The sequence below is a fragment of the Miniopterus schreibersii genome, assembly GCF_964146895.1.
Source record: "Miniopterus schreibersii genome assembly, chromosome: 7".
In the NCBI taxonomy this organism is placed as follows: Eukaryota; Metazoa; Chordata; class Mammalia; order Chiroptera; family Miniopteridae; genus Miniopterus; species Miniopterus schreibersii.
The window spans coordinates 35,039,901-35,063,947 of NC_138108.1; the positions used below are offsets into that span (position 1 = coordinate 35,039,901).

The 24,047-nt window shown below is 37.5% G+C and overlaps 1 protein-coding gene across 8 annotated transcripts in view; it reads left to right on the plus strand.

Moving 5' to 3' along the window:
* The window catches only part of PDE1A (phosphodiesterase 1A), a 237,941-nt gene extending 215,432 nt beyond the window's left edge, over window positions 1-22,509 (plus strand). For 4 of the 8 annotated variants that reach the window (XM_081141875.1, XM_081141876.1, XM_081141872.1 and 1 more), the window contains 2 exons: window positions 17,082-17,198; window positions 19,783-22,503. In XM_081141875.1, the coding sequence (XP_080998001.1) occupies window positions 17,082-17,155 (74 nt within the window). In that variant the 3' untranslated portion in view covers window positions 17,156-17,198; window positions 19,783-22,503. Of the gene's footprint in view, window positions 1-17,081; window positions 17,199-19,782 lie in introns of all 8 variants that reach the window. The other 4 variants (XM_081141874.1, XM_081141873.1, XM_081141871.1 and 1 more) reach the window with 1 other exon arrangement.
* The last annotated feature ends 1,538 nt before the right edge of the window (window positions 22,510-24,047 follow it).

The window sequence follows — 24,047 nt, forward strand, 5'->3', positions numbered from 1 at the left end:
GATTTATTCTTTTATAAAATATAGAAGCCCCTGGTGGTATTTGGAATTTAGCTACCCTTTGATTATTCATGAGAAAGTTGGTTAATCTATTAAAGAAGAGGAGATTCTGCTCTGTTTGTGCCACATGGACTGCCGAAGTGGGTGTCGGTGAGGTGGCTCTGAAGGATGGGGCGATGAAAAGGTCACAAAACTTTACATGGCCCAGTAGCCTCCTGTCCGCTTCTAGAGGTACTTTCGAGCCCGTGTTTTAGGCTTTGCAAGGGCCTTCTGTGTTGCCGTAGGAATGTAACACCTAGTGTCAGAGATCTGGTTCTTTTTTCTTCTTTCAATTTTACTAAGCTACTTTTTTGGCTGACAGTTTCGCTCATGAGTTGCAAAAGTCATCGGTAATTTACCACCAGGGAAAACAAATGTGGGACTAGCTCTAGTTATTTCTGACGTCTTTTCTGATTCAAACAGTCTGTTTCATTTACAGAGCATGTGAGTTAGTACCCGTGAACTTTAATGCAGGAAATTCGCTTTCAAACTCCAGATCTGGCCCCTGCCTCCTCTCACGCCCCCCCCCCCAGCCCTGTCTCACTCACGCGTATGCTCCCTGCTCAGTGGGCTCCGGGCAGCTCCTCAGAACACCAGAGTCTTTGCAATGATTGTATCTTCAGCCAGGAATTCTCTTGGATGTCTCTGCAGAGCTGGCTCCTTCTTGGCTGGCAGGCCTGTTTTAATTTTTAATTTGAAAAACACAGCACTTAATAACTCATTTAACTTAATTTTCAAGTAGATCTTATGAGTATATACTATTACAATTCCCATTTTACAGATAAGGAAACCAAAGCAGAGGACAGTTTTGTGACTTGCCCCAAACCTCACAATTAGTAAGTGAAGGAGCTAGAATTCATTCTTTCCAAACGCAGTGCCCTAAAACCCTATGCTAGGCAGACCCCCCCAAAGAAACCCTCCTTGACCACAGGAAGATATGTCCTCTGTCCTATTTTTCCATTAGAGCCCAGTTTAGTCACTTCACAGTGAATCACTAATCCATAATCAATATTTGCTTCTGCCTTTCCTTATTTATCATGCCTCCCACATGGGAATGTATGGTCCACACAAGTGGGACGTGGTCTACTGTGTTTTCCAGTGTAGCACAGTGCCAGCCAGGCATGTGATAGGTGCCCAACAAATATTTGCTTAATTAAATAGTTAATTAATCCTGGATGTTGTCATATTATTTCTCCACCTCTGCTATTAACAAATAAAAGAAATACTGATGTAATATCTTTATCTGAATCTGTAACTCTCATTTTCCCAGCCACGTAAGTGTGAGTAGTTAGAAAATTTTAAATGCATAATCAATATTAAAGTTAATCGGTAACTTGACCTTTCCACCAAATAACACAAAAACCAGAGAAAACTTTGTCTTTAATATTTAAAAAGTTAAAAACACAGACTCTGTATTTAACAAAAATTTAAAATATGCCCTGGAAACTCAAGAAAAAGGATGACTGCCTTTTAACACCGGTTTGCAAAACCAGGCTAGTGCAGGCAGACTCTTTGGAAGCATCTTCCATGCGCGTGCAGTTTCTCAGCCAGCCAGGGCTGTGTGGGGGGCTCTCAGCCCCTCTGTGCCTCCCAGCGCTAGGACCTGCTGGTCTACCACTTACCCAAACATGGACCACAGCCTCAGGCTTGGGAAGCTGTGGGTTTCCCCCCCTTTTTTTCCTAAACTAAATCCCTCACTTCCTGCAGGAGAAACCGGGGATTATTGCCCCCTCGTCCCATTCCAATGAGGTCTACCCCATCAGGCAGCAAAGCGGGCTTCTGCAGCCATTTCCAGGCCAGGGCCGGCAGAAGGGAGCTTGGGAGAAGCTAGCTCCAGGCCAGGTCATAGCTTCCTGAGGTTCTTACCTGAATCTCCAGCAATGTTTCATCAATAAGTGCTTCTCAAATTGTAGTGTTGCCTTGATTGATTTTCAGTTGATGGAATGGTTAATACTTTCCAATTTTAACTTTTCTTTGGAGAGGAAACGCTCAAACTCTTTACATCACTGGAACAGGAAGTCATTGCTTTGGGAGAGAATTAAATGAGTTGATTTATGTAACCTGCTTAGAAGTACCTAGAATAGTAGCACTACATGAGTTGCTGGTATTACTATAATTATTATTTACTGACCTTCTGCTATGTGTTTTAGGAGTTAGGGATATGGTGGGGGGGGAAAGAGACAATAATTCCTATGCTCATGAAAGAGGGAGTGGAAGTTAAGAGCAGGGCTGCAATTTTACATAAGGAGGCCAGGAAAGGCTTTACGGAGAAAGTGATAATTTAAGTAAATACGTGAAGGAAGTTAGAAGGAGCTGTGGGGAGGTCAGGCTTGCCTGACATGCAGAAATAACAGGAGGCTAACGAAGCTGAGGGAAACAGCCAGTGGGAATAACAGGCAGTGTGATAAACGGGTAACGTGCCACATCACTGGTTTTGGCCAAAGAGAGATAGGTAGCCAAATTTGTAGAATTTTGAAGAAGAAAGATAAAGTGCTCTAAACTGAAGTTTTAAAAGGGTCACTCTGGCTATAGAATGGAAAATATTCTTCTCTTTGGAGGCACAAATGGAAACAAGGAGGCCAGAAAGGAGGTTATTGCTCATAACCCAGGAGAAAGATGGATGTTAAACCAGGTGGTGGTGGGGGGGAGGGGCGGGGAGAGCAAAGTATTTCAGCTCTGGCTACATAGAGATGGTGGCGTAAGGTGGTATGCATGAGTAGGAAGAGAGAGCAAAAAGAGATCGGCTTCTGGATATATTCTGAAAGCAGGACTGATAGGATTTGTTAGCAGATTAGGTGTAGAGTGTAAAATCAAGACAAGAGTTAAGAAGGATGCCCGGACTTCTGGTTTTCTTACACATTAATTGTGTATATCTAAATTTATATAATTATTTTGCAGAACAAGTTGGCATCTCCAGCAAAGCTGAAGATGTACATGATATTTCCCAATAATTTCACGGCTATATTCCCCCTAGAGAAACTTTTGCTCATGTGCATTAGAAGACATGAGCAAAATGTTCATAGCAGCATTGTTTATGGGTGTAAAATACTTGGGGAAAAAGTAAAATGAATTCATAAACTGTGATGTGTTCATATTATGGAACAGCATACTGCTGTTAGGATAAATGAAATTCAGCACAACACAAACAATGTTGAGCAAAATATGCAAGCTGCTGAAATATAGCAAGATGCCACTTATAGAACATTTTAAAAACTTAGAAGCTAAACAATCGATTTTAGAATACACATATCACAAAACTAAAGAATGATGGAGGAAATATTCAGAATCTAGGAGGAAGACTGAGGGATTTATTTAGGAGTAATATTTTACTTCTTAGGTTGGATGCTAGACACACAAATGTTCATTTTATGATATGGTTTTATCTAACATATATGCTTTGTATATGTACACATAATCCATTTGTGTGCATAGAATATTTTATAATAATGAAAAATGTGATTGGCTACATACAAATACATACATGTATTAGTCTTAAATATACTGAGGATGAAAGTTAATGATAATTGCATTGAGATGAAAATAAGCAGATTCTATGATGCTTAGAGCTTTGGAATAGTAATTAAATTCTGAAGCTCTGAACAGAATCCCAAATGTTTGGTCATCTTCATATTAGCCCTGAAGCTATATTTCAAGATATCTCAAAAATATCCCACTAATCTTAGAGCAGTAGAAGGTGTGACTGCTTAGGCTCCAAAGGATAAATCTCCTAGGTCATCAGTTATAACAAAAAAACCCCACTTTTTAAAAGAGTAATTTCATTCACCAACTCTTCTATAAAGTATCTGGGAACATCCATCTAAGACTGTTGTATGTAAACATTCCTTTTTGACATGGGACCTTTTCAAAACTAAAAAATGTTTTTTCTCTATCCCAAATAGTTTGCTTTTTAAATTAAATCTTATCCATTTAGAGGAAAATGCTCCCATAATCTAGTCAGTATTCCTCAGGCATTCTTCTAAATCCTGGCCCAATCTCCTTAATAGGCACCTAAGCAAGTAAGAAAAAAACAAACACCCCATTTGCTTATACTGGTGGTGAATAGGTGATAGATGCCTAATTAACAACCAAGGAAATTATACACAGGAAAGAAATGTATACATTATAAAGTGCCATGTAAATATAGCTCATTTTCATTAGTGGCCTCCCATCCTATGTCATGAGCAACATTTGGGTCTGGAGCTGTGATGGGGGAGTTGAGTAGGTTCATGCTAATGAACTGTACAAGAAACATGTGTGTTTCAGAGCAGCCCCTGGATGGCAAACACAAATAGCTGTTTATTTCTCAAAGCAAACAAGTTGCTTTTTTAGGCCACCTGAGGGTTTGGTTCACCTTTAGATGCAGGAATTCCAACTTGAATCAGACCCACCAAATCCACCTCAATAGGAACAAAAACTGTAGATCAACCCCAGACCTGCTTCCTTTCCCATCTTCTCAAAGAGACTGTGTACTTGAGAAACAGTAATTATGTCCCAGAATGGGACCTGGGGGTTCAGCCTGGACGGGAATGCAATATGGTTCTCACTGTGCTGGGTAATTTCTTGATTTATTTCGTATTGATTCAAATCCCCAAATACTAGGCTCAAGGAAGAGTAAGAGCCAGAAAAGGAGGCCACATGGGAACTGAGATGCTACCAGCTTTGCGTTGCGCACGAATCACAGCTGTTTAGAATCAGAAGGAAACCTAGATCTAGCTGAAGGCAAGCTTGACATTCTAGAATATGTATTAAAATTTTCAAACGCGTGTTTTCTTCTAGTTTTTTTTTTGTAAGTTATTTCCTACATAATTGCTTTAGAGTCATAGAATATGTTCAGTATGATATCATCCATTTGAACTTTTTGATACCTGGTTTTGGCTTAAGTTGCTTATATGTGCCACCAAAAGGAAAAAAAATTAAATTAGTATTTTGGTTGGAATTACTTTGATATCAATTTTGGGAGAATTGTCATCTTTATGAGATTGTCTTCCTATTCATATATATTTTATCATTTATAGGTCTTTTTTCATGTTTCTCCAAAAGTTTATTTTTCCTTAATAATAATAAAAATAATGATAGAAAATTATTATTAGATGTTAAGCATTATAGTACGCATATACAGCATGGGACAAAAGTAGGTTTATAGTTGTGAGTACATGAAACAGTTTATTCTTGTATTCATTACTTATTAATTATTGTATTATTTTTTTATATGAACAACTGCAAACCTACTTTTGCCCCACTCTGTGCTATATTATGTAATCACTTAATATTTAAATTTTGAATATACTTTATTGGATTTCCCATCAGTAGTTTATATTTTTTTGTTCCTTTTGTGAATGGCTATTTCTTGCAGGTGTATAGAAATGCATTTGCTTTTGAATACCGGTCTTCTGCAAATAATGACAGTTTGTTTTTCTTTCCCAAATATAAACCTTTTATGATTATTTTCCTTGAGTCCACCTCACTAACGAGTTTATCCAGAACATTCTGAAATGGGAGTGGTTTTGGCATTCAGCTTGTCTCTGAATTTAAAGGGAAGGTGTTTAATGTTTCACCATTAAGTGGGATATTTCTTAATTTCTTTGATCTCCTCTTTATGAGGTTAATTATATTCCCATCAATAAATAATTTATTAAGAAAATGTATTGTCTTTTCTGAGGCATTAAATATAATTCATATGATTTTTCTTTTCAATTGGTTCATATACTGAATTATATCAATAGATTTTCCAATGTTCAACCACCTTATATTCCTCGGATAAACCCAACTTAATCATGATATATTAACTTTTAAAAATTACTTTTGCTAACTTTTTAAAAAATCTACATTTATAAGTGAAATTAACCTGTCATTTAAAAAAATATATCTTTATTGATTTCAGAGAGAGGGAGAAGCAGAAAGAAAGAGATACATCAATGATGAGAGTCATTGATCGGCTGCCTCCTGCACGCCCCCCACTGGGGATCAAGCCTACATCCCAGGCATGTGCCCTGATGAGGAATTGAACCAGGATCTCCTGGATCATAGGCCAATGCTCAACCACTGAACCACACTGGCCAGGCTTAACTTATCGTTTTTCTTTCTCATACTGACCTTGTCTTGTCTAACCTCATAAAAATAGTTGGAATTTTAAAATTCTGCCACCTCTCAGGATTCCAGATAAGGAAAGATGACAAAGGTCTCTTCTACTTCTGGATCCCTGAGTTATTTTCAAAATCTTTCACACTTTTCACACTCAAAATGTGACAGGACTGGCAAAACCTGGGTCCTGCGTCAGAGGCTGTAAGTACCTGGCTGTCTTGTATCTTCCACCTCTTTTCTCTTCTCCATCTTCCTTTGGGTTCCATAGGTTGTAAAAAAGAAAAAAGCCACTGAAACAATAAGAAGTTAAACCTGTTTCACCACCAACCTGAATTCTCCCCTACCCTTATTGCTTCTCTGGAGAAAACCTCATTCCATGTTCAGTGAATAAGAAACCTGGGTATCTTCTGGAGGTGTGGGTGGGAAGATAGAGTTTGATTAGGTATTTTCCAAGAAACTTTGTTCCATACACAGACATGGCTTTTGAATCTGTTAAGAATGTATGCTTTTGTTTCTTCTGTAACAACACATGTCAACTTGTTCAAATGGGTGTGGGCCATGGTAACAAACAGTGGGGATAAAACCAGACTAGTTAATAGTTCACTGTGTCAGCTCATCAATGAAGCAAACAGTTTTCAAAGTTCTTCCAGACTAAAAATTTAAAATAATATGATTGTTTAGTTAACTTTATTTAACACAATATTACTAGGTTAACATTTATTTTTTTCACCACTTTGAAGGAAATAAAGATTAGAGCTTAATTTTTCTTTTAATTTGAATAATTTAAAAGAATATATGCACCCCTGTGTTCATTGCAGAGTATTTACAATAGGCAAGATTTGGAAGCAGCCCAAGTCCCCATCAGCAGATGAGTGGATAAAAGAGCTGTGGGACATTTACACCATGGAATGCTACTCAACTGTAAAAAAGGAGGAAATCTTACCTCTTGCCACAGCATGGATGGACCTGGAGAGTATTACGCTAAGTGAAATAAGCCAGTCAGAGAAAGACAAGTACCATATGGTTTCACTTATATGTGGAATCTAATGAACAAAATAAACTAACAAACAAAATAGAAGCAGACTCATAGATACAGAGAACAGACTGATAGCTGTCAGAGGGGAGGGGTCTGGGGCTGGGTGAGAAGGGTGAAGGGATTAAGCAAAGAAGAAAGACACTCATGGACACAGACAACAGTGTGGCAATTGCCTGAGGGAAGAGGGGTGGGGGGAGGTAGAAGAATGTAAAAGAGGGGAATAAATGGATGCCGGTCTGAGTGGCTCAGATGGTTGGAGCCTCGCCCTGTGCACCAAAAGGTTGCTGGATTTGATTCTTGCTCAGGGCACATGCCTGGGCTCTGGGTTCATTCCTGGTCTGGCTGCATATAGAGGGCAGTCCATCGATGTTTCTCTCTCCCCCACCCCAGCCTCTCTCTAAACATGTCCTTGGTGAGGATCAAAGAAATTAGAAGAGCTTGAATCATGCGTGTGCACTTCTGTGTTATTCACTTATTTACTTCTTCGTTTATTGCAAAGACAAACTCAATAATTTTTCAATCGTGGCAGCATATTGACATCATCCTCACTATTTTATTTTTTAAAGTTCAACATAGTTTATCTGCAGTTCACAAGATAGGTCAAAATAGAATAGTTTTGTGCATTTAAATGAATGCAGCAAGACTGGAAGGGAGAGCAGGAAATTTCATCAGCTGATGGTAAAGCTCAGGTTAGAGTCTGAGCTAGTGCCACCCAGGTGAGCTGTACCCAGGAAAAAACAGCGTGTACCTTGGTATTGATATTCCTTAGATATCTTTTTTGGGTCACACATCTCTACCCGGAAATGTTTGTCGTCTACTCCTGGGAAAGTCAGTGGACTTTCTACCTTTATCCTGTTCTTTCTTCCTCATGGAATACAATTCTTGGGGTCCCCCTCCTCCACTCATTAAAATCCTACTTATTTCCCAAAACTCCATTAAAATGCCTTATCTAAGAAGCCTATCACTTCTTTATACAGGCATAGATAGCTTATTCATATTACAGTGGGAGTACTTATATTCTGCCTTGCATCCTCAAAATAACAACAAAAGGCTTTTAACAGGGACCTACCAAAAATCAAAATAGAAGTGGGAGTGGAGAGGAGATTCAGGATATGTTTCCAATTCCACATGCCTGATAGAGATTCTGAAATTCCCCTCTGGAGATCTGTACCGTCTCTCCACCCAGTCACTGAGTATTATGAAATATTTGGTTGGAGTGTGTTGCACTGGTTAAAACTATGGAGAACTACTAATGGGATTATTCCAAAACTATTTACAGAGGCCTACTATTTGCAAAGCCAATACCTGTAGGTATTTTTTGAGACCAGAATCCATGGATGTTTAGCTTTAGATCTTTGGTGGCTCCTGTTCAGGGCCACATAAGAGCTCAGCCAGTGTTAAGTAGAGGAGAATTGACTCTATACTATGGAAATCAGATTGCAACAGTGAGTCTATATTAACAAAATGGTATTATCCACTATATTGTACAATATTTTTCTTAATACCCGAAATATCTAAAACAAACACACAAACAACAACAAAAACACACCTACTGATAAATGGCCAAGGGGAAAACTAAATGTAAGGGATATTCCCCCCAAAGTGCTCCTCTTGCTCAATGTCTGTACTTGCTATGTTGTCTGACACTCCAAATCTAGTCCCTTGTTCTAATATTACTTTACAATATGAGTAATACCTGCAAGAGTTTACAGGAGATTTGTAGCCTCTGAAAACTATGGGGTAAAAGCATGACAATGGAATTTGGGGGAGTAGAGAAGGTGGTGACAGGGAAGAAAGTGGTGGATGGGATGCTGCACTTCTGCTCAGGGGTGATGGGGGCAGGTTAAGACTAAAGACTGGGCATCAGGTAGGGAATGGCACTCTGAAAAGGTTCTCTCTTTCAGGTGCTACTCACCTCTAGCAAGTGTAACTGGAATTCATATTAAGAATTTGACCAGGTCCTTCACCCTGCTCACACTAGGTTCAAGACTTTGTCATACTCCGCCGGTAATTAGCTCAGTAGAAGCTTTGCTGTCTTAACATTACAGTGGGGAACAAAATGTCAACCTCTTCATTTGTAAACACTCCCCTTTGTTCTACCTCCAAAACTTCCAGTCTTAACATTCCTCTTAATTCAAGATCTCTCTTCTTTTTCCTCACTCTGCCTCTAGATTCCCCTCAGTTGCTCAGAACAATTTAGTTCTGGCCTCAGATTTAACCCACTTAACAAAACAAAAGGAGCACTTGGCCTAAAATGCCTGGGAGTGTCTGAGATAATCAGCTGAAACTGTCCTCCTATATTCTACTCTAATTACCAAATAGTTGTTATGTTATAGAAATTACTTACTATAGTTATATTAAATTACAAAAAGGAGGATTATATTGGGCATGATTAGAACTTGTGAGATGTACACACACAAGGAAAGCATAATGATTTTCTTTCTCAGGAGATTAAACCCCTTAATAGATTCTGAGAGTGTCTACTCTAGACAAAATCAGCTAGAATTAAGTTCTTTAGAAATCCAGATTATTATCTTGAATGGCAACAATTCAAGTGAAGAAAAAAATAAGTTGAATTAGAAAAAAAATTATCTCAAGATCATCATTGTTGAACACATTAATCACAAAAGGTTTCAGGAACAAAAGTAGAATATATTAAACATTAAAAAGAAATACATTAATTATATTTATTTTCATAATTTTACCACAATTCCTACAGACATGGTTAATTTTAAATACTAAGTAACATTTATTTTTTTCACAAATTCTTCACAGCATTTTCTCTAGATTGTTAAAATCAGTAACTTTTTTTTCCAGAAGCAAAAACCTATACCAGAAGTGTAAGCTTTCCTGATTAGTAAACATCTTTAAGTAAAATCTCATGCACAGTGGCAGTTCTAATTTGACCCAAAGACTTGGAGATTTCAGTCTACCTGCTGGAAGTGTAGATGGCTGGTGAGAGAAAGGGAACTCATTTTTATAGATTGCTCAGTTGGAGCCATGAACTACATTAGTAACACCTACAGATTCCTTGGCTGCCCGGCTCACCTACTATGAGAAATGATTCAGCTGATATCTACATCAGCATCTTTATGCTTTCAAAGGTCTGTTAGAATGGCATTTGTAGCAAATCTCTTTACTAAGACAACGTGAAAGTCAATAAATGTTTTTTTTTTAACAGATAATCACTAATTTTGTCATTTCTGCAACAAAGTTTATCCATCTGTTTTCACTTTGGTTGTCCCTTTTCTAAAATGTTGAAAAGGTAGTGTGACTTTTATAAACTTATCTTTTATATTAATTCTACCATTTGCCCTTCTAATTAAATTTTATAATAGTTCTCTGCCATTTAAAAAAATGATTCATAAAATGGAACTGGACACATGAACACATGGAATAGACTGGCCGGTGCTGGAGGGGAGGGTGGTGGGGGTGACTGGATAAAGAAGGTGAAGGGATTAGCTAAAGAGCATATATGCACACTCCATGGACATGGACAATAGTTTGGAGAAGGCCAAGGGAGGGAGAGGCTGAGGTGGGTGGAGGTGGGCACAGGAGTGGTTCGGAAAGGGTGACACCATTAAAATTTTTTAATTAAAAAAATGATTCATAAAAAATAACGATTCATAAAATTTTAAGGGACAGATATCTTTGAAATAAAATGTTTACTATAGTAGGAGTAAATAGCAGGGCAAAAGAAAAATGATCCAAAAGACCTCTTCAGGTGGGATTTAGTATATAAATTTTATGATGAAAACCTTCACAAATCAGGTACTCAAACTTAATTTCCGTAACAACTTCAAAACACAATCTAAGCCCATTCTTTAGCAAGACAACTGGTAGTGAGTAATCTTAGAAGCCTTGCACTAACTTTAATTTGTATCAGGAAACTTTTGTGGAGGTAAAAGAGAAATTCAGTACAAGGACCTACTAAATAATCTTATCACTCTGGGAACATTCCAAATGGGATTCATTCTGAAGGGTCTTTTGTTCCCACATTACCTTTTCATCTTGGGTTAGGCTTCTATAAAATATGCTGATCATGTTCCTTAATTAAGGAAAACACAGAGACACTGGTAAGTAACAGAAATCTAATCAAATAAAGTCAGTTCAACAAGAATAAGATAATAGTTTCGATGTTAGTTTGATGTAGAGATAATAAAGCACCTACAGTTTATTTTAGGTAAGTTCATCCCCATCATGAGAGTCATCCTGCTATAAATCTTTATAGATTAGAGATTGCACCACTCCCCACAATCCTGGCTGGATATTGTAGATCGATAATGTGCTTTGTGATTAATTACTTAAAGTGCTTTTATTATAAAGCATGAATTTACAATTTATAAGTTTTTTTCAGAAGGAGCAACTTGGATTTACGTCCAAGAGAATCAATTTATTCCATTACTACTTTCAAACACTGTAAGTAGATGAGACTAATTCTCTCCATGCAACCCCTCAAATAGCTCCTCCTCATAACCAGCCTAGATTAGATATGAAAATGCACATAAGAGAGAAAAAATAGAACAGGAGGCATTTTGTGAGAATACTAATTTCTCATCCCAGGGTAAAGGATAGCTGGATATGTGAGATTGATTTCTCTTTTGGCTAATCCTTGGCCCTTAATCGATGTAGTTACCAACTCAGCCCTGTAAAATTTGTTGACTTACAGCTAAATATAAGGGAAAAACAATTATTTGTTTGGGCATTTAGTAGCCTTGAGTCAACTCATTTTAAATACCTGTCAAAAGATATTGACAGAATATCATAAAGAACATCTAAAGTACCAGCATTTGGATTACTTGCTGAATATTTCTTCTGTGGTAGGTATTGACTTGTTGAAAATTATGATGATGAAACTTGATAAAGATTCTAAATGGTTTTAGTCTCCATGAGAATATGAATAAAATAAAATAAGACATACTTTTCTGACTTTTCTCTCATCTTCCCTAAATGAAAATACACAATAAAGGGCTCTCTCCACTGAAGAATTTTATCATAAACACCAAAAGTTAAGACAATTGTGATGTTTGCAGTCTGTAGGGTAGAAGTAATTTATTGTTCTTGCTGTGTCTGAATGTGCAAGGAAAACAGTGCAATTTGAGATGCCTAAGGTCTGTGGTTGGCTATAGACCATGGCCACGGTCAGTGGTTGGCTTTGATGCTGCAGGATGGAGTGTCAGCAATCAGGGCAAAAATGATGGTAGGGTTTTTCACTCATTTACACCTTTTGATTTTTTAAGTGTGGATATTTACTGCGGCCAAATATTATGCTGGATTTCCCCCCTATAATTGACATACAACATTGCGTAAGTTTTAGGTGTATAATGTGTTGACTTGGTACACTTATATACTGTGAGATGATTCCCACAGTAAGGCTAGGTAACACCTCAATCACCTCACATAATTACCTTTTTTGTGTGTGGTGAGGGCATTTAAGATCTATGCTCTTAGCAGCCTTCAAGTACCTAGTACAATATTGTTAACTATAATCACCCTGCTGTACATTAGATATCCAGAACTTATTCATCTTATAACTGGAAGTTTATACCTTTTTGACCAACATCTCTCCGTTTCCCCCATTCTCTACCCCTTTGGCTACCACCATTCTACTGTTTCTATGAGGTCAGCTTTTTTAGGTTCTACATATAGATGAGGTCATATAGTATTCGTTGTTGTCTGTTTGACTCAGCATAAATTCCCTCAAGGTCCAGCCATGTTGTCACCAATGCCAGGATTTCCTTCTTTATTTCTTCACTACTCCAGACCTTTCTTCATTGCCACCCTGCCAAATTCCCTGCCTTCAAAGATAATCAGTGCCCTTACATTCTCATCAGGTCCCCTGCCACCAGAGCCTGCTTCCTTTTCAAAAGATCCGTGATTCAACTACATAAACCCCTTTTAGGAACATTAGCGTTTTGATAAGCATTAGAGACTTCCTCTAAAAAGAAGGACACTGAAGGAGAAATGTTTGCTCAGCCAGTGGGTTAGGGACTCTGACTCAAGTTTCCTCAACTGGGCTTCACATCTTCCTTAGCACATCTCTTTCTTTCTGATCACCTGCCTTTGCTCCACCTTGTTGCTCCCCGTATTAGCAACACATTGCTACCTGCATGCCACCAAAACACCCTCTAGACCCAATTTTAGACTGAATCCTTTCAAGCAACTGGCTCCACTACCTCCTACATTGTTTAAACTCTTTAGTTTCAGTGGAACTTAAAGACTAAGATTTTCTGGCTGACATGGTATTAGCTTCCCATGTTGAGTATAATTTTATGAATGGCAGCTGACTATACCTAGACACCTTTCGTTTTCCATAGATCACCTGTAGAACTTGCTACATCTTTAGGTGCATTGGGCATGTGGATTCATTCTGGACTTTGTTAATGCAAAACACTGTGTTTTGTCTTGCTTTGGTGGACTGAGAAATCATTTAGCTATTTCTTGATTTGTATCTTATATAACACTTTGTGAAATAAGGTATTACTTTATCTTTACAAGTTGGGAAGTGGTGGAGGTTTTCTTCTCATAGCCCTTGGTGCTTAGTGTTCAGTCCTCCCTTCACTTACTGTTATCTTAATGCACACAACAAAATTCACCCTCAGGCAGAAAACATGCTCACAACTATTTCCTTTCTTGATGTATTTAAATCAAGAGTATTTTCCCCATGGTGTCAAAGATTTCTAAAACTAAAGCAACCTAGATGGGTCTACCTGCATGAGAAAATACTGCTATACATAACAATGGTGATATTTTTTCCATGAAGAAATGAGAATGTAGTATAACTCAGAAATAGTATTTCTATTGAAAAGAATGCAGGAAGCAATTTAGAGCTAAGTATTTTTCAAAACTACATGCTGTTGCTACTAAATAGGGAAAATTAACTAGAATATATTTCCGAGGGATAATTTTTGGTTCTGTCTCTCAAACTCACCCAGGCTATGGTGCCTTGGCTAATCTGTCGTTCCCCCTGACCATGTGTTCCTCATTTCAAAGATGAAAATCATGGTGATGGTTGTCCTACTCACATGCAAGGATTGCTGGGTCAAAAAAGTGAGAAATATAGATAAGTACAAATATAAACCATTAAATTAATTAAAAAATACATATTTACAGAAGAGATGGTCTTTTTGTTCATTGTGAATTCTGTGTATTGGAAAAATACAATGGCCATATCAAATTTGTTATTTCTTTGGAAATTTATATTTAGCACAAAACTAATTTTTAAAGAGGGTAGATTTAAAGTCTATTTAAGGACAGTTATTAGGTAACTAAGGATAGATGTCACATAAATTGGCATAAGTGGTAAGAGTGATATGCACATGGATGTAGTTTAGGAAATAGTAGAACCAGAGGTGAAGATTCTGGTTGCCTTTGTTAGAGGGATCTAGCCACTTGATAGTCTTGAAACCTTGGGCAGATGACTCAAGGGTTATTTCCAAGTAGCATTATCCAAGTTCATTGTAAAAGATTCAACAACTAAAGAGTTATTAAGTAAAAGTAATGTGATTTGAATTTGCTGAGGACTCCAGTATTTTCCTAAGCAATCTGGCTGCCATGCAGTTGCTTGACAGTGTTGTGTATGTGCTCCTGAAAACATCTGGAATTTTACAGTTTTTCAAGGAAAACACTTTGTTTTCAGTGCTGCAAAATTCTTGTCTCGAGTTAGTCCTGGTTTTTACTAGATGCTGGTTTTTACTAGATGCTGTTTTTCTAATTACATGTATAGGATTACTCCTCTACGTAATCTGTGTATAAATTTGCATTTTTTTGTAATTACGGCAGTGTTATCATTTAATGATTGTTTTCCTTGTCCACTCTTTTGTTACTGCTAAATTCTTTACCCACTAGATGTAATAGCATTTGGTGGTAGGTGGACCTCAGTATCCTTTGCCCAGTGTAAAAAGTTCTCTGAACATTTTTGAGAACCAAGGAATTAATGACTTATATTCCTCTCTTTTAATTCAGTGTATTCTTTCCACTCTGTTCTGTTCTGTCTAGTCTGTCTTGTTTTTTTCTAATCTGGTCATAAGGAACAGAATGTTAAGGCAGAAGTTTAACCAAGACTCAAAGATAATAAATGTCAGAAACAAACTGACTTGAGAAGCCAAAATTTCAAAGTAGTTTCAGAAACCAATTATAGGATTCTTATAGCTCCCATCCAAGTCAAACAGTGACAGGGTCAGGTCAACGTTGAAAAAGGGTTTGTGAGTCAGATTTCTTTAATGAGCTCTCTGCTATTAGGAAAGGTGTAGAAATGCTTCTCTCTTCATTTCAAATCAAGGGAAGAAAGCTTCACCAGAACTGTTGGGAAGCTTGAAGTTAAGGGGATTTGGGGAATGGAGTCCAGTTCTTACATGAGAAATATAAAGGGTTAGATGATGACAGACGAGCCAAAGTAGACTTCAGCCTTTCCTCAAGTAACTAATGGGAACATTTGCCTCACAAGTGTTTCATGTGAACCAAATACATTCCTCCCATATTTGGAAGGGAGATAGTATCTTAGCAGACAGAATCTGGAAAGGTACCAACAAAATTTTAGAGTCTATGGACATTGTGAAGGAACCAGAGTTTCATATGCCCATTCCCAAGTCTCTAGCCATTGTCCTTGGCAAGAAGTCCCTGAAGAGCCCCTGAGTGTGCTCACAGAAGAATCATCTCTAAACGTCTGATAGTGGTACTTGTCAAGAATAAACTTTGCTGCTCCTCTCAGCCGCCTTCTCTCCTTTCTACAGCTCAGGAGGCCAAGGTTAGCCATTTGCCGAAGGGTGAACAAAAAAATGAAACATCAGCCATGCTCACACCATTTCTGGGCTCTTTAACAAGCCCAATGTTGGAAAGAAATATTGTCTTTGTTTTAAGATTGACGTGTGTTTATGTAATCAGACCTTCTAACATCTTGAGTTGAGATTTTGGCAACTTAATGACCACACAATTTTTTATTATCTAAGAGTGATCAGAAAAGTCATGACACTAATTGAAATTTTATCCTGGTACAAAAGATAAGCATTCCCCATTGAATATGTTTTAAAAATTAAGTGGGAGGCAAAATTAATTTGCTTTGTCATAACACCTCATAAGTTCTATATGTTCACTAATTTTATAGCCTCAATAGAAAATCTGTTGCAACTGAAATAATGCAGTCTTACAATAGATGTTGAAGGAATTATCTCAAAGTTAAATTGGTGCAAGGTTTAACTGTTAATATATTTTCAATCAAGGTTCAGACAGAAAGAGCAGTTCATCGTGTGTAAAACTATTTCCTGAAATATCCAGGTAGTTTGAGTAATTGACTCAAAAGTTAATTTCTGTGTCTTTTGTTTACTTTCTTTCTCATATAAGACTCTTTTAACTGTACATCTTGCTTTATATTTCTGTTTTTGATAGATTCTCTGCAACCTTTCCAGAAATGTTGGAACATTTTCCATGCAAAGTTTTCTCTTCTTTTTCAAGGTTTATATGGAATCTGAGTGATTCTAAGATCATAAAATCCATTAGTTTGTTTTGGCAGATTACATCTTATCTTAAACATTACTATTCTCTTATACCCATTTGTTTTAAATTCATAGCAACTAAGCAATGTGTGCTAAAGACACTGATCATTAGAAGGTTTGAAAAATTTTGTTTCAATTAAAAATATTCAAGAAAAATGCATAATTTTAGTTGATTTAAGAGATGTTTAAACATGTCTCATCTGTTTCATTTCTCTCTTTCCAGATTAAATGCAACTTCACAAAGTTGTGTAATGGCCAGAATATGGCTTGTAATATCTATAAATTCTACTGGCTGAAAAGAAAATGTTTGCTATCTTTGGAGATATGTGCCACAAAATCCATTGTATAAGAGCCTTCAAATTTTACTAATTGCTTCAGTTTCTGATCTTATTTGTTTTTTTCACAGGCCATTTTGATTCTATTTGCTTGTTTTCTAGGTGAACCTGATCTTCGTAAGAATTCAGAAGGTCAAGGAAATGCTGGAGAAAAATGTGCTGATACACATTCATAGGTTTGAAACACCATAAAGGCTTCTGTCATTTTTAACATGAGAGGCAAGTATTATTTTTTAAATAAGAAACCTAATTTCTGAAATGAATGGTTTGTAGAATATCACTAAGGGCAAAGTTAATGCCCTCTTGGATTCTTTTAAGAAAAATCTGTTTTCTATCTCCTGAGGCAAAATCTTAAATATTTACCGTTTTAAAAAGTTCTTAACTTGCTTTTCAATAAAAATTATACTTACCAAAACATTTCAGTCCTTCAAAAATAATAGGCTATAGTCAATGCAGAAGTTTAACTCTGATTTCTTTTTCTACTTCATGTAGGAAATATAAATGTTACAATGGGTGATAATAACAAAACAAGTACGTATTATAAAGGAAACATCAATATTTGCTAAAATCCATGGACATGTGCCTTAATAGTTCTCTTAAAAATTCAGCTTCTAGGGCTCGACTTCGATCTACTAAATTATTAACTTTGGGAGTGATGCCTTGGGAATCTGAATTTTTAATAAACTCATCTGTTGATATTTCTGTAAACTAAAGTGGAGAACCACTGTATTGGGCCTTCAGAGGAGGGCAGGTACTTAGAAGGGAGGGATGTCTATTTGTAGTGGAGATGTCTTAGTGTCTCCTTTAAAAAGTAAGAACCAAAGCCCAGGTGTTATAATTCATCTTGCTGTTGGAGTGATGGTGGGGGCAAGAGAAGATGCTGAGGGCACCATACCAAGAATCTGAAATGTTATCATAGCTCCTCAAAGGATGCTTTAGATATAAAAGAGTAAAAAATGTGATTAGTTTTTAAGATGATTCCTTTCTCAGTATTCTCCACTTGGTTATAAGACTTATTGATAGTAACAGTCTCATTAATAGCAACTTTCAAGTGTAAGTGTAATCTTACACAGATTATCTCACTCAACAAAGCCAGCGTTAGTGACTGTGGTTCCTATTTTACATATGAAGGTTGGGTAGAAATCAAGCCACAAAGTGGCTGTTCAGCAACTAAAACCCATCTCTATATTTAACCATTTTAATATATTTTCTTATATTAGCTACAGCAACTTCTCTCCTTTCCCTTCATCCAAACTATACATTTATTACCTTTAGAGCTCACAGCTGTTTTTAGAAGAGTTCCTGAGTCCTGACGATATATAATGGATCACTCAAAGTATATTTTAAGGAAAACTAATTCAGTGGAGTATTCATAGATGTTTAAGTTCAAAAGGTTTTGTTGTCAAGTAAACGCCATTAGAAAACTGAGCTTAAAAAAATTAAGCAAGACTCTTTCCTACCAAACACCTCCAAGCCAGCACACTAACTATATGGCTTCAAAAGAAAAAGTTTAAGATCAGCATTTCCTATGCATTTGTGATGTCAAGTTGGATATTTATAAACGTTTTCCAAAAATTATGTGTAAGAAACACAGGTTTTCAGTATGTTTGTAAAAATTACAAGTATGAAAATGTCTAAAGCAAAAAAAGAAAATTATCTGGAAGATTCTGGCATCTCATCAGTAAAAGATTTTGATGGGATTCATTTGGCAGTTAATGAACTCTCTCTCTCTTCCTAACTAAAAAAACCCCAATGCTGGAAAAGTTTAAGACCTACTCAAGTTAAACAGCAAGATTCAGACCCTAGCAGCCAGCAAAGGATAGACAATTGTTTTTATTTTTTCATCAGGCCCTGCTAAGTTCATTAGCTTTCTTCTCAGCTTGAGAAAGCCCTGCCTTCAGTGCACAATCTCCCAGGAATCAAGGAGGTGAAATTCACGTGCCTGCAAGGAATAGGCAGGTCTCTTAAATGATGGCAGGGGGGAGGTCAGGAAACAATAGGAGTGGTAACAATTGGCGACTGACTCAGGTGTGGTGTCTGGAAGAAAACAGGATTGGTCAGTCTCAGAAACAGAGGGCACAGCACACCCAACCCAGGGGCTACAACCAGCCACCCTTTAGTTCTGGCAGATTTTCACCATGTAAGAGTGAGGGCCCAGTGTTTCCAGGTGTACCTATTGGTTAAGAGATTTTGAGGGGTAAAAAAGTCTTCCAATGTTTAATGTTGGCTCAGAGTTTTTCTTAAAACACTGTATGGACCAAACAAAACATGTTTGAGGGTCAGATTTGGCCCATGGGCTCTTTAGCATTGAGTGTATTTTGCAACAAGGTTAAAAACTGATGGTTTGTGGGCTGGATTTAGCCTGTGCATTTGCAGTGTTTGACTTTCACACTGATTTAAAATATCTTTTTGAATATCTTTAGGCAGGGCTTATGCTCTTTAGTTCGCTACAGTCCTTGTGACTCTAGTTTTTTTACACTTACACAGGCCCACTTAACTCGTTTATATTACCTGCCAGGCCTGTATAGCTATTTAACTGTGTGACTTCTGATCCAAAGGATCAACGTTTTTACTGGGATCAAAACACACACACACACACACACACACACACACACACACACACACACACGAGAAGAAATAGAAAGAGGAATTCCAACTGATATGAAATCATTATCTATTATATACTGACAAATCGCTTATTTTCGACAAGGTATATAAAGTCCATTGGGAAACTGCAACACAGTAATTAATGTCTGTATATGACTAAGACACAATATTCATATTCATTTGAATTTTATTTCAGGATAATGAGAACAGTACTAAAACATCCTAATTCCTCAACTTTCTGCAGAACTGTATTCTCCTCTTTCACCACACACTTGGATCGGGCCATTTTTGTGGACTCCTGTGTAAGGAATGAGTAAGAAGTCCATAAATTCTGTACTAGTGGCTCTGGCCAAATAAATGTGCTCAAATTTGCTATCAGAGTTTTTAGCCAGTACTTCTGCCATCATTTTTCCTCCACAATTTGGCCTTCTTCAATCAATCCAGAGAAATTTTTTAAGACAAAAGTTGGATGGTTTTAAATTGGCATCATTTTGAACCTAGTTATAGCATAGGTTATGGTGCAATACATGCGCAGAAGATGAGGCATTTTAAAAATTTATCTTCTTCCATTGTTTTACACAGAGTGCTATAACTACAATTTTTTTAAGGTCTTAAATAAAAGGAAAGCAAAAACAAAATTATGGAAAAATATTTTTTACAGCTCTGAGGAACAGGTCATTTAGATCGTCCTTGTTATTTTAAATACATGGGAACAGAATGAGAGGCAGGACTATTGAGAAGCTGTGAAGTCCTAAAACGACCATGGAACATCAGAGCCTTGGCCCTGTGACCTGCTAAACACGCCATCATAACGCTCATCGTTCACTGGAAACCCACAGTGAAAACTGTCCTGGAAAGCAGGGGACCAGCCTGCACCCATGCCTGGGGCTTCAACGCACTGACGCCTCACCACATGGGCTCCATCAGCACCGAGGTCACACATCACCCGCAATCCAGGACGACAAGAACCTTCCCCGGCGGGAGGCAGACAAAAGAACTGAGAATGGAACTTTGCCTTTGGGGGTGCTGATATCATTAGGATATAACAGAATACACAACAGGCCAAGCGATAAGTGACAAGAAGTGTGTGTGTGTGTGTGTGTGTGTGTGTGTGTGTGTGTGTGTGAGAGAGAGAGAGAGAGAGAGAGAGAGAGAGAGAGAGAGAGAGATGTGTATTCAAAAATACCCATGAGAATGGAAGCCCACACTCTTCTGTACAGATAACATTATTTGATGTGACTTGACATTTTCCTACACAGAAACAAGCCACCACCCTTGGAGACTCTGCTTCCTTGTCATGTTTTGCCTGAGCATGTGCAGAGCCTTTCCTTTGCTCCAAACTGAAGAACTGCCTTTATTTGTTATTAGCTGACAAGAAAAGTCAAGCACAGTTAGGTGTAACTTTTCACTGTAAACACTTCAATGATTGTGAGACTAAGTGACTTTGTTCTTGTGAAAGGCAGAAACTGGATGGAAAAAATCAAGAGTAGCCATCAATTAAAGGGAAGGAGGGCATGTCCATCCATCCTAAAGAGTTTTCTGTTGTGCCTGCTGCTTTTCTGGGTTCCACGATGCTAAGCAATATTTTAGAAATGGATACAACCAGAAGCTTTTAAGTCTAAAGAGTGAGATTTTATAACTCACAACTTAGATCTCTTTTAATGTGTAAGCCATATTCTATATGCATATTAGGTATCCTCATTCTGACTAAAGATATATTTGTGCAGAAACTGTGTATAAAGCGCTTTTAAATGTTCTGTGAATAAAGTTCTTAGCTTCTGTTTCACCTGAATCTTGTGTAGAAGACAGCTACATAATTGAATTGTACCATAGGTATTATAATGCAATTGATATTTTAAATGTAAGCAGTAAAGATTGATCTATAATGATGTGTTGGGGGAAATTTATCGATATGTACATCATGGTGACTTTTTGTCCTTTAAAAAAGGTTTTTTATTTATGGAGACACTATAACTCCTGCTTTCAATGTCTTTTCTTTAAGTAGCTATTTACCAGCTAGAAAACATTCCGCATTTAAAATAGAATCTGCCTCTGGAAAGTCTGCTTCCTTTTGTTCCTATTTGAGCCAGTTGTCTTTCAGGAAAGCTACAGAGCCTCTCGAGGGAGCAGTAAATTGAAACACTCCTCCGTGGTCATGGGAAAATGTCCACTTTGTTCCTATTAATACCTGAAGAGCTATAGACTTTGTTACTAAAAAAAAATTGAGTCATATAATGAATTTATCAACTTTGTCCGTGGGCTTTAACCTAATTTTCCAGGTTACGTGACCGCTAGAGGACTGTGGCTGAACTCCCAGGAGTGGAGAAGCACGCTCCATCTCTCAGAAGACTTGTCACCCTGACCACGCACTTTTCCTGTCCTGCTCTCCCTCCCCCTCCCCCATCCCCTCCTTTCAGCTACTCAGCTCCTTTCTGCTTCCTCCCTTCTTCCTTCTCCCTCTCAGACAGCTTCCGACTAGTGGTGACTGGGGGAGTCGGAGCCGGGTCACCAGGGCCACCCTCTGCAAGCATCGGCACTGAGTCACCCTCAGAAAGAGACTGGTGGGTTAGGCCGCTGCGTCCTCAGTGTCCTGCTTTGCACTTTTATCCTCAGCTACCCAACGTATATCTAACATTTTCACAGGCCTTTTCACTTAGCCAGTGCCTCTTTTATTCCACTTTAATATGACAGGCTACATTTCTTGCGTTTTTATTCTGCTGTAATTCTCTGTATTTCTTCTTATATATGACTGTTAAATAAATCGTACTTGAGGGAAAAGATTGTCAAACATTTGGTGTCTGGTGTAATTCAATTTGGTGGGGCAGGGAAAAGTTGGGAAAACCAGAAGTACACCAACTAAAAATTGACGTGAGTCCTGTCAGAAAGTGATTTTTGCTCTATTAAAGAAATATTCGCTGAATATTCGATATTGCACCTATTATTTGCAAGCTCCTGGCTAGCTGCATGGTGTACATGGGAATCGGGAAACCTACATTTTTCCTCTAGAGATGTCACACTTATAGAAGACATAATCTATACATCAAGTAATTAAAATGCCACATATAAAAGTAACCAGGTGCAAGTAAAATGCACCTCTGGATATTAAAGGAGGTAAAAACTGATTCCATCTTCAGGGCTTCCAAGAATGCTTCTTAGAATAGGTGGCACATGAGTTGACACTTCAGTAATAAATAATAACAAGTCATATTCATTGCGTATTTTCTATGAACAGCCTCAATGCAGACTCTTAACAAACATTATCTCTAATCTTCAATTATCCACTACAGTGGGTATTGACATGAGTGAGGAAACCAGGTCTCAGAGAAAGAGCCTTATCTAAGGCCATGCAGGCCTCAGGTGGTGAAGGCCGTACCAGATTCGGTCCCAGGTCTCTCTAGCACCAAAGATCTGCTTTTCTTTCTACTATATCTATGTAGGGTGGGGCAGAAGCACAGTAGAAAGGAAAGCTTTGTGAAGGACCCATGTGAGTAACGTAATATCTGAGAATAATAAAGAAGAGCTTCAAGCCCAGGTAAAGACCTAGAGAGTTGCAATTAATTGAAATAAATGTAATTGGCACAATTTATATCACCTCTCAGGCAGTGTCTCCAAGATGTTAAAGAATCCCTGATGAAAATGTAAAAATGTATCTTATTATCAGATATATGAGACAACTGATATTTTACTTTAAATGTGATTCCATGATAAATTTCTACATGATACTAAAAAGCTTTCAAAGGCCTTATTTTTATTTAGAAATATAACTTAGATATAAAACACGTATTTCCTTTAGAAGCTATATTAAACCTTCTGTTCTCTAATTGCTTTTCTAAATATTGCAATGCTTAGCCACAATTTAGTGCAAGCCTTAAACAATAAAGACTATATATATTTTAGTCAAAAAGCAAACTCCTAATAATGTCCCACATTACATACATGTCATTTCTTTGGATGGAATCCCAAATATTTAAGATACAAATCTTATATATGGACCAACATGTATACTTAAATATCTATTTGGGGCTATTTATGCTTTAGTAACATTAATAAATTTCTAGGTTGTTTTCTTAATACTTGTGATGGTTGGAGAGCTTCCTTTGCATCTCAAGCTGATACATTTTTATTTCTTATAGTCAAAGATTACAATTATTTAGTGTTTATTATAGTTTATTATAATATCATTAATGCATTACATTATTTTCTGACATTCTCTTTTTTTACTCCTTATAACTACTCTTTGAGGAATTGTTATCCCCATCTATGGAGGAAGAACTGTGGCAAAAAAAGAAAAAAGTAAAGTAATTTGTGTAAGATCATGCAGTTAGTAAGTGGAGGGGCCCAGATTTGAAGTCTAAGGGAGTGTGGCTCCCCAAACCATTAGGCTAGACTGACTCTGGCCACTGTGGGAGGATCTGCCTTTCTTCTCCACCCACCATGTCTATTACCTCCTGTCCTGCCACT